This window comes from Loxodonta africana, chromosome 2, assembly GCF_030014295.1.
Source record: "Loxodonta africana isolate mLoxAfr1 chromosome 2, mLoxAfr1.hap2, whole genome shotgun sequence".
Taxonomy (NCBI): Eukaryota; Metazoa; Chordata; class Mammalia; order Proboscidea; family Elephantidae; genus Loxodonta; species Loxodonta africana.
The window spans coordinates 143,365,891-143,378,092 of NC_087343.1; the positions used below are offsets into that span (position 1 = coordinate 143,365,891).

At 36.1% G+C, this 12,202-nt stretch overlaps 1 protein-coding gene across 2 annotated transcripts in view; it reads right to left on the reverse strand.

Moving 5' to 3' along the window:
* Positions 1-1,400: 1,400 nt before the first annotated feature.
* AP3S1 (adaptor related protein complex 3 subunit sigma 1) overlaps positions 1,401-12,202 on the reverse strand; it is an 85,840-nt gene continuing 75,038 nt past the window's right edge. Inside the window, exons 6-7 of one of the 2 annotated variants that reach the window (XM_064276111.1) lie at positions 7,972-8,019; positions 1,401-6,737 (exon numbers count right to left, since the gene is read on the reverse strand). In XM_064276111.1, the coding sequence (XP_064132181.1) occupies positions 6,609-6,737; positions 7,972-8,019 (177 nt within the window). In that variant the 3' untranslated portion in view covers positions 1,401-6,608. The remainder of the gene's footprint in view (positions 6,738-7,971; positions 8,020-12,202) is intronic. The other variant, XM_064276104.1, reaches the window with a different exon arrangement.

Sequence of the window (12,202 nt, forward strand, 5' to 3'; positions counted from 1 at the left end):
ACAGACTGACATAGTGACTGCAACAATGGGCTCAAACAGCAACAATTGTGAGGATGGTACAGGACTGGGCAGTGCTTCGTTCTGTTGTACATGGGGTCACTATGAGTTGGAACCAACTTGATGGCACTTAACAACAACAGCAACATGATAAAAAAGACACTGTAACTTGAAGGAGTTTACAGCCTAACAGAATATAAACATTTAAACAAAGAAATAGAAGATTGAACACAGGCCACAATGCATGGCAGCCTCCTTTCACCTGCCCAGGTCACTAGAAATGTTAGACATGAATCTTTAGTAGTGCTGAAATATGAGAAGGGATACTCTTGAACCAGAAATTATGAAGAATGAGAGAAAGGAAGACAGAGTGGGAGGGAGAGAGGGAAAGGAAGAGGGAGAGGAAGGATGAGAGGGGAGAAAGGAAGGAACAGTGGGAGGGAAGAAGAGATTGAATTGAAAAACAAAAATGAAAAACCACAGTTTGATGCACGGGATCCCAAATTCCACTTTGAATAGCAAGGATTATTTCACGGTCTGGATTTTGCTGTTTACGCTCCCATGGTATTGGTTAACATGTCTCCCTTTCCTTTGTTTTGCCTTTAAATCAGTAGTTGGATAGTGGCTTGATCAGATTCAGGGTTGATGTGGTTTTTTTGGAGGAGGGGAATGGGGCAAGAATTTTTCATGGGTGGCACTGTGTATTGCAAGGAGCCCTGGTGATAAAATGGTTAAGCACTTGGCTGTTAACCAAAGGGTTGGTGGTTCAAACCCACCCAGCAGCTCCACAGGAGAAAGGCCTGGCAGTCTGCTCCCATAAAGATTACAGCCAAGAAAACCCTATGGGGTAGTTCTACTGCATCACATGGGGTCACTATGAGTCCAAATTTACTTGATGACACATAACTGTGTATTTCAGTAAGGAGAAAAACAACGTGTGGTTTTATGTTAACAACCATGATGATCACTGTCTAAATCCATTAATTCATTAAGGGCTGTAAAATGGTGATATTATAACTCTAATATTCCTTCTTCATTTATTAGCTAGAATGTTTCTATAAAAAGAAATACACTCTCATCAACTATTTGGTTACTTTGAGGTACAGGAAAGGTAGGGTAAAGTGAACTCTTTTCTTTCCCTTTGATTACTGGATTTCCAAATGAGTTAGTTCTATAGCATTCAACAAAGATGACTAATGACCAATTTTTTAAATGAATGTATTTAAAGATTTTTATTTTTTTCAATCCACGGTAGTTATTACAAAGCCTTGGTGGCACAGTGGTTAAGCGTCTGGCTGCTAACCAAAAGGTCTGGAGTTCAAACTCACCAGCCACTCCCTGGAAACCCTATGGGGCAGTTCTACTCTGTCCTACAGGGTCGCTAGGAGTTGGAATCGACTCGATGGCAGTGGGTTTTTTGCACTGTTTGTTTTTTTTTTTTAATTATTCTTATCAATATTCAAATTTCTCCAAGTAGGCTCCTGACAACTTCTGACATGACCCTAGCAGTCCTTGGTAACCTCCTTCATAGTATTTAAGATATTCCAGGCTTCTTTTTCATTTCCTGACCCTGACCTGTAAAAAGCCATTTCTATGAAGAGACCTGGTTTCTAATAAAAGGAAATAGCCTGGGTATTAGGGGTGCTCACTGCTGTTTTATTTTTACTAAAGATAAAAATACATCATCTAATCATACTGATACTTGCAACTGAAACTCAGGACTACACTTATCACTGTTATAACTGTAGCTACTTTCTTCCACACTAAAAATCCTTGTTCTCAGTGATACTGTCCTAGGTCAGCACAGGAAGTTTATTGGGATGAGCTCTGAAGATCAACACCTATGGAGGAATGCTGGATGGGGGCTCCTTTCCTTACCAACTGCTTGCTTGACACAAACAGCCTGCGATGACTGGACGGCAGCTGTGGATTCTTGCTGTGCCTCTGGTGGAAGTGACCCAGCAACTCCACTTCTAGGTGTATACCAAGAGCCTTGAAAGCAGTGACATATGCACATCAATGTTCACTGTGGCCAAAAGGTGGAAACAACCCAAATGTTCATCTACAGATGAGTGGATAAATAAATGTGGAACATACATACAACGGAATATTACTCAGCCATAGAGAAATGAAGTCTCGATACATGCTACACCATGGATGAACCCTGAAAACATTATGTTGAGTGAAGCAATCACAAAAAGACAAATATTGTATCATCTCACTTCTACGAGATATCTAGAATAGGAAAATAGATACAGACCAAAGTTTATTTGAGTTAGCAGGGGCCAGAGGGAGGGGGAAGGGGCAACCATTGATTAGGAAGCAGTGAGTTACTGTTTGTAATGAAAAAATTGGCAACAATTATTGGTGGGGATTACACAATGTGACTAGTTTCACTGATATCACTAAATCGTACATGTAAAAAATGTTGAATTAGCAAACTTTATATTTTTACAATAAAAAAAGGAAGCAAATAAACAGCAAAAAAGGGGAAAACTCTCAGAACTATCTGCCTAAAGTATGAACTGCTGTTGTTGTTGTTAAGTGCTTTCGAGTCGCTTCCAACTCATAACTACTCTATGTACAACAGAATGAAACATTGCCTGGTCTTGCCATCCTTAAAACAATCGTTGTTATGCTTGAGCCCATTGTTGCAGCCACTGTGCCAGTCCATCTCACTGAGGGTCTTCCTCTTTTGCACTGACCCTCTATCAAGTGTGATGTCCTTCTCTGGGGACTGATCCCTTCTGATAATATGACCAAAGTATGTGAGAAGTCTCGCCATCTTTGCTTCTGAGGAGCATTCTGGTTGTACTTCTTCCAAGACAAACCTGTTCGTTCTTTTGGCAGTCCATGGTATATTCAGTATTCACCAACGCCGTAACACACCAGCATCAATTCTTCCTCCGTCTTTCTTACTCATTGTCCAGCTTTTGCATGCATATGAGGCCTAGAAAACACCATGGCTTGGATCAGGTGCACATTAGTCTTCAAGGTGACGTCTTTGCTTTTTAACACTTTAAAGAGGTCTTTTGCAGATTTGCTCGATGCAATGCGTCTTTTGATTTCTTGACTGCTGTTTCCCTGGGTGTTGACTGTAGATCCAAATAAAATTAAATCCTTGACAACTTCCATCTTTTCTCTGTTTATCATGATGTTTATAAGAACAGGGGGATACTGCGTAGTTTAAAGTCAGGTAAGGTGTGCATCAGGGTTGTGTCTTTTCACCATACCTATTCAATCTATATGCAAATAATCTGAGAAGCTGGACTATATGAAGAAGAACGGGGCATCAGGATTGGAGGAAGACTCATTAACAACCTGCGTTAGGCAGATGACACAATCTTGCTTGCTGAAAGTGAAGAGGTCCTGAAGCACTTACTAATGAAGATCAAAGACCGCAGCCTTCAGTATAGATTGCACCTCAACATAAAGGAAACAAAAAATCCTCACAACCGGACCAATAAGCAACATCATGACAAAGTATGAATAGGGACAAGTATTTATTCCACTCCCAGGTGTCAAAATGGTGTTAATTTCCCCCCACTTCCAAAGTGTACCAAGAGGATTCCTGCAAGCATTCTAGCCAGCTGGCAGAAAAGTCCCAGGGCAAAGAGCAGGAGATTACAATTAAGGCCAAAAACAAGGCAATATTCAGTAGTACTTGGGTAAAGTTGGTCCAAGGCTATGAAGAATTAAGACGTGGCAAATTAGCTGGAGTAAGTGGTAGGGACAGAGGATTCTGAAGTGACAGGAGGTATCTGATATATTGGGGATGGTAATGGTAATTTTTTGTTTTTTCTATTAGCTTGATTATGTTGTTTGTTTTGGTATCTACCTTTCATATTGTTATTGTTGTTAGGTGCCGCTGAATGAATTTCAACTCATAGAGACCGCACGTGACAGAACAGAACTGCCCCGTAAGGTTTTCTAGGCTGCAATTTTTACAGAAGCAGATCACCAGGCCTTTCTCCTGCAGAGTCGCTGAGTGGGTTTGAAGCACCAGTCTTTTGATAAGCAGCAGAGTGTTTAACAATTTACGCCACCAGAGCTTCTTCACCATTCATATTAGAAGCTCTTTTCAAATGTTTGGTGATCTTTGGCTGTTTGCTTGTATGTCAGGTCCTAAAAAACTGACTGGGAACTCTGTGTGCACAGGAAAGGTTTTAAAACAGAAGAGCTTTAGTGGTGAGTGATCTGGATGGTCCATATCAATGAATCTGTAGGTCTATTCCCCCATGGTTCTCCATTACCTCCTTCAGGTCTCTTCACTTCACCAGAGATGCCTCCCCTACCTACTCTACGCAACAGGTCGACAGCCCAAGCCAGTCCCTACCTTGCCACTCCCTATCCCTTTTACCAGCTTTATTTTTCTCCATAACACTTGTCACCACCTGACATACTATATATGTATTGTTTGTTTGCCCCCACTTGAGTTTATGCTCCAATACAAACTTTGTCTGTTTTGTTTGCTGCTATATTCCAGTACCTAGAACAATGCCTGGCACATAACTGAGAAAAGAAAGAGGCAAGAGGGGAGGGAAGGGGAGGGAGGAAGGAAACAGGGAAGGGAAGAAATGAAAGAAGGAAGGTAGACTGTTGTTTGGGCATTGTATTTGATAGAAAATAATGGCAAATGAAACTCTTTATCTCTTTCTAGAGGTTAAAGTTTGGTCTGGCCCAGAGGCTTTCCTACTTTTGGCATATCCTAACCAAACCAAAACTTAATCTTCCCCATAATCTTTTTCCCCACAAAATAAAGAGGAGAAAAAAAAAAAAAAAGGTACTGCCAGGTGCTCTTTGTGGTACTAGTGTATAGCTCCATGAAGACAGAGACTTGCTCACCTGATGCAGTAGGTACTTAATAAACATTTGCTGAATGAATGAAGAACAGGGGACCGCCCATAATTTTTGCTTTGTACAACCTTCCTCTAGGACTTTTACATATCTCTGAAATGATGGAGAGTACACTGATCATAGACTGAATTTCCTATCACATCAACAGAATGGGTTTTAGAGTCAGGCTAATTTTATTTGGAAAAAATAAACTGACTTTTCCTTACAGCCCAGAGTTCATGGACTAAAATTCATACACATCACAAATCAAGGAAGTATTTCAAGGAGAACATTTGAGGAGTGGGGACTAGCGCTGGAAGGAAAGTCTTGGTCTAACTGGAAGGGAAAACTCACAGTTCACAATACCAACTAAGAAAGCCTGGGCCAATTAGGAGAAATTAGAATATGTGAGTGTTGGGACTTAAAAAAACATTAGTTTAGCCTTGACTTTGGTATGAAACAGTCAAGTGGAGCCCTAAAGGTTTTGTGTTCAAAATGAACAAAATACTTGCTGAAATTATCTTTCATCATCTGGATATGAAGGGATGAGATACAATGCTTTAAACAATGCAAATAAAAAGAGATTTTGCAATTTCCAATCCAGTGAAACCTGTGAGAGACAGAACTCAACAGGACTGCCTTGTTTTTCTGGGTCTCGCAAGTTTTCCACCTTTTTCAGGGTGCCATAAACCCATTGCCATCAAGTGGAGTCTGACTCATAGTGATCCTACAGAAAAAAGAACTGCCCCATAGGGTTTCCAAGGCTGTAATCTTTACAGAAGCAGACTGCCACATCTTTTTATCCCTCAGAGTGGCTGGTGGGTTGAAACCGCCAATCTTTCAGCTAGCAACCGAGCACTTTAACCACTGAGCCACCAAGGCTCCTTGACGAGGGCAGTTATTACTTTTCTACTGCTCTATATTTAGTGGAAAATATTTGAGTTTTCCTTCTCTGAGAGGTTTCTGCCTTACACAGATTCTGGCTTTTGGAGGTTTTACTGTATATATTTTAGAGAAAGATTTGTTATCTCCCACTCCAGACTCCACTGTATACAATATGCTGTGAGCTACACTACTCTTAATTCAGAAAGTAATTGAGTTTGGAATAGTTTAGCTGAGTTTCTGAATGTTAAAAATATGAGTTAAAATTAAATAAATCAACATTAACAACTGCTTAACAGTGATAAAATATACTTTTATTTACTCTGTTGAGTCAGAGAGGCATAAAAAAAAATTATTGCTAAAAGAGATATCAGGCAAACAGAAAGGTGCTTTATAAGTCCAGTTATCTTGGAGTTTATTTAAACTAAGAGAAAAAGGTCATAATGTTTTCATGCAATACATACTTGGTTCTTTAAATAACAATTATGACAAACAGCAGAAGGAATTAGGAATGCTGTACTTGTGATCCATACAAAACACCAACATTTTGGGCTGTCCATAATTAAAGAAGTATTTCAAACACTTTTCAAAATACTGTAGTAGCCAATACATAGAGGCATGCCTTAGGTGGGCATAGGAATGCAGTTTAGAAAAGAGAAAAAAATCACACACAGGAACTACTCAATTTCTTTAAAATCACTCACTGAGCAAGAACAGCAACACTGACTTCACATACTGATTTTACACACACTGATTTTTACTTCTGTACAGTACCTTGACTGATATCCAAGAGCAAAAGTTAAGACTCTCCTTCTCTATTTTTGGTAAACAACTGCATGGTAAACTTGGATATGTCCCCCCCTGGATTTACCTGGGAGTAGCCTTTTTAATTTTTATTTAAAAGAGGGCAGGTTTGGCACTTTTATACTGATGTCACCAATGTTAATATTTCTTGGGATCTCAGGAAGATTCATATTCTTTACAGCTGATACAGCACGGGCTGGAGCTCCTGCTAAGCCAGCCTGTATACAGAAGCAAATAAAAGAAAAAGAAAATGTACAACTCAGGTGTAGCTCACCATAAAACATTTATAATGGAGGACAATGATAAAAAGATTTTCATACAATAAGCTTAGAGACCAGATGGTAGTTTTAATTGGTATGGGATGATTACTTTGAAATACTAATCTACAAGGAGAAAACAAGACACATTAAAAAATATAGTGAATACATGCAATGATCACAATGTAAAGATTTATATGCAAAATAACATGTACTATCTTGATATTATATACAATATTCAAGTGACAAGAGCTAGACCTTCACCTATATCTTGATGTAACTGACTTATGATAAAAGCAGGACAGCATATTTTACATTAGTTTACTTATTAAACATCTCTTGCAAGATTCATGATAGATTTTTTTTTTTTGCTTTCAAAATGGCATTGATTATCAATATGCGTTGTGAAGTAACTGAAAGTAATAGATCATGCTTGTTTAGTTTCTTTACTCAGGGCTAAACCCTTAAAACACTTATAAAGAATAATAAAAAAATACATATTTTTAAAAATTGTGGGGGCTCTTCTAGGCTTTTCTAGGAAAGTTCTAAAACATTTTTAAAAATCAGGGTCTTTAATCCAAAGAGAATAGTTCTGCCAAAAGATGAAACTGCAAAAAGAAGATCATTCAAACCTTTCAATGCATTAATAAAAATATAAAGATTAAAAATATTTTATCATATAAAGTAGACACGACAACATATATTCAGTTTACAGTGCACAAATTTAGAGAAATAATAGCATAAATCCAAGAGGGAGTATACATAAATAAATTTCAAATTCTTTGGTAAGTATCATATTGTATAATACTTAGCTTTCCTCTTAGTTAGGAAAATTTATTATCTGTGAAATAATACTGAGAGAAAATATGCTTAAAAATAAAAGAAAAATGCATATACGTCATTTTTCTCAAATCGCTACATCAACAGCTTCCATATTTAAGGTTTAATTTACATGCCAATTAGGAGTCATTCAATTTTCAGGCTATATAACAGAGCAAAGCCAACAAGCACATCTGAGTTCAGCAGCATCATCTGGCACAAACACAGACAGTTAAGTAACAAAAACAAATCTTCCACAATCTCCACGTAATTAGAAATACTAGTTTTAAAGTCCCTTTTCATAATTTTAGTTTTTTTCTCTTATGTAACCCTACCTCTTTTGTTAATTAAAAAATAATAATAATAAAGCTGTTACCTGAGAAAAATCTTGACTGATACAAAATAGGCCAGTGTAAACTATTTGCTGAATAAAGGATACAAACATTGTTAAGCAATGAAATAAAAGCCATGAATTATCAATTCAGAATTGGAAATAATAGAAAAATCAGTAAAATAGTATTAGTAATAGATATGGTCCACATAGGCAATGATAACGGTGATATGGACAAAAAACTCCATACCCCATTAAAGATAGATTAGAGCTGAGGAATGCAATTTTTATAATTTAATGGTTTTCAATACATAACTAAAAATTTGTTTAACTACTACACTTATTACCTACCTGGAGAAATGTAGTTTTGTTTAATATTCCACTTCCCTCCCACAATCCCAAAAAATGTTGGAGATACAACTGAGTATTATTTACTGTAACATGTATCATATTCAAAAGGGTCTTTAATTTGACCATTTCAAGTTCAACTTCTAGCTAGCAAAATTTAGAATAGTTTATGATTAAAAAGAGTCCAGTTCAAGGAGGTTTCATTTTTTGACTCCTTTTTTACCAGGAAGTATGCTGACTGCCAAGTGAACAAAATCTGTTTTATGAAATTACAGACATTCCGGAACTAGTATTATTTTTCCAAGTAGAAGGACTTGGTAATTTTTCTAACTAAAAGACAAGTTTGCCACTACTTTTACTTCAGCATTTCCAAATAGTATACAAATGCACTGGAAAATATTGATAAAATATTTGAATATAAATGTTTTTAAAGTTATGAATTATTAAAGAATGTTATTACTGAGATAGAAAGGAATGGAGAGAAAAAAAGACAGTGTGTGTGTATTACTGGATGTTATTCTTTTTTTTATGTTTTACATTTATAAATAGTAAATATATTTTTCTCAGCATTAAAATAAAATGTCATGAAGTCTTCTTTTTCATGACATCCTGTACCAGGAAAAGCTAAACTAAACTTAAACCAAAAAACTAAAACCCACTGCCATCGAGTCGATTCCGACTCATAGCGACCCTATAGGACAGAGTAGAACTGCCTGATAAGAGTTTCCAAGGAGCACCTGGTGGATTCGAACTGCCGACCTCTTGGTGAGCAGCCGTAGCGCTTAGCCACTATGCCACCAGGGTTTCCAAACTAAACTTAAGCAAATAAAATTAGAATGAAAGATGTATCTGGTTAAGTTTCATTAGATTAAGTTGTTTCTTTGTGACCAAAGATGGTGTTGACTGTTGGCTGCTAATGAGAATACATGAAGTCATTAGAGCAATGGATTTAAACAGCATATATGTGCCAAGTTCTTATTATGTAAAACCAAAAGAAGTTTCTAAGTACAACAAAGTACAATTCTTCTAAACATAAGCAGCAAGCCACAGACATGCAAAGAATGGTAACTATTCAGAACACGCAAATGAATTAAGAGAATCAAATTATTTCTCAAGCATGTTCAATACTTTTATGAAGCATATCATGAATTTAAATGTTAGGAAATAAAAAAATTATAATATGTACTTCAATTAATTGAAGTAATATTTTAAGAAATCAGGAGTCATAGAGGAATAAAAAATATGAAGAAAAATACATGCTTAAATGAGCTATCAATGATTATGTATATGTATATTGGGTTTTTTTTTTAAGACTTCATATTACTCAGGTAGTCAACACCAAAACTGCTATAAAGCAAATTTCATTTCCAGACCTTCATAAAGTGAAGTCTGAAACATTCTGATTAAAACTTAAAATGCAAAAGAGGCAATTTGCCATTGGGAAATGAGTTCGCTAACAGAAGTGTAAAGTAATTTCTACCCTGGTTTAGTTTTTTTCCAGAAAGATACACTCAAAGCAACAAAATAACTTTTACTAACACTTAATTTTTTGAGCACTAAAATTTACAGGAATTAAGTTGACCTGACTTAATTAATAAGATATTTCTAACAATACAACATAACCTTAAAGATTTAAGATTACAGAGTTGGCACAAAGCAGAAATAAAGAATGAATTCCTACTGGAGAAATAACTTGTTTCCATCTGTGTTACACTTAAGCACCACCATGGCAGGTAAACTGCCGCAACTTCACCAACAAAAACAAATGTATGAATCCAAAGCGGTTAAGAGTATGAAGTGGACGGAAGAATGAAGTACAGTATAAAAGAATGATCATGTTTTCTCTCCCATGAGATTAAATAAATTAACAGAATTAAGAGAAAGAAAACAAAATGAAGTCTGCAAGTATACCAAAATGAGGCCAAACAGATAGAAGACTTATACAGACATACTCTTGGAAATTTCAAGCACTTGAATCACAAAGATAGTAATGGATGGATATGATTTGTTTTTTATTTTGTTTTTAAATTGCCAGACCCAAAAATAAACAAAATATGTGCAAGCAAAACTAAAAAAAGCAGCATTAATAAAATATATTTCAAAGAACCTGAAAGCTCCCTTTTCTTCATGCAATAAACAACTTTCTTGAAGGGAAAAGGAAAGTAATCTAGATATTTATTTTATCTTAAGACAAAATACCATTCTACCATCTTAAAATATGTTTTCTCAAGCTTGAAATACAGCATAAATAAGATGGTAGTTGAAACAATTTGTACAAACTAAAACCTTTACCCATTCTTCCTGCTGGAAGTTGCTATATGCACATTCATAATTTTGACCTAACAGCAAAGTGGTAAAAAGAACACCAACATTAATAAACACAGTATTAAATGGTTTCAGACTCAAAATCATTAACAAAATGATGGCAGATTTTGAAAGCATGTTTTTGAGCAAAACAATGTTTCAGTGTTTTAACTTCTGAATGTGAGGTGGAATAACTTCTAACCAGGGGCACATATAATAGGCTTGCCCTTTGCTTTGAAGGCAGGGCTTTAATACTGAAAGTATAATCATATTAGAAATACTGATGACAGTCCTCTAGTGGGCAAGAACTATGGCATTTTATAAACAATTTTATCAAAATTAAAATGTTTAAAAATTTAAAAACCTTCCAAATTGCTAGTCATGTTACATAGATTGTCTTCTACTACAGTTTTAATTTCTAACATATGATTTGCCTGTATGAAATGCATTCATGGATTTAACGTAACTAGTTTTGCTTATTACAAGTGATCTCTCAGGAGTCCTCACTGTAATTTTATAAAAGAACAAAATAATGGTACACTTCACTAGGTGACCTTCAACATCTGTATCTACTTCTCTTATTTTCTACTCTTTGAAAATAGAAATTTTATTTTTTAAAAAGTCAATCATTAGTTCTAGTGATGGAAGTTAAGAGATCTAAGTGTTGATTGTTCTTTGCTAGACAGGAGAAGTTCAACATAAAAACTGGAACATAGAAACTGGCAATAATTTGGATAAATGCAGTGAATGAGGCCACCATATATGTTCTGTATCAGGGATAAAGTAACATGGGATCCAGAGACCAAAATTGGTACCCCAGCTTTATATGGTACCCAAGTTCTTTTCAGGAGAATAGATTATAATAAAGCCATCTCTGTATGACTGCTTCTCACACATGTCCACAGAGTAATAATTTAGTGACTAAAAAGCAATGTCAAATTCCCAGTTTTTCTAATGATTAAGGTGGGTAATTTAACTTCTTGAGTTTATAGATTTATTTTTTCCTCCATAGGACTCAATACCAGAAGGAAATTTGTAAAGCTGCTGCTGTTAGCTACTGTTGAGTTGGCCCCTGACTCACACGGGCCACATGCACAATGGGATAGAACTATTGTGATCCACAGGGTTTTCATTGGCTGACTTTTTGCAAGTACATCACCAGGCCTTTCTCCCTAGTTTGTATTAGTCTGTAAGCTCCACTGAAATCTGTTCAGCATCAGAGCAGCATGGAAGCCTCCAATGACAGACAGGCAATGGCTGTGCTGTAAATACATCGGCCAGGAATCGAATTCAGGTCTCCCATGTGTAAGGCAAAAATTCTACCACTGAACTACCACTGCCCCTTTTTACTAGGAGTCTATAAAAATATTTCCATATTTGCCAATATGCTTGGCAAAAATGTCCAGGGTTTACAATATTTTATTGAGTCTGATTATGAAATGTTTAGATGTAAGGAGGTATGCTACAGTAGAAATCCCTTTTATTTTAGACAACATACTTAATTAAATTTTTAAAGCATTTCCTATTTTTGGTTGGCTATTTTCAATATGCAACTCCCAGTCAAAACTGTAAAGGCAATTCTGTAAGACTTTGGAACTGAAAACCATTTTGGGGGAAAAAATAC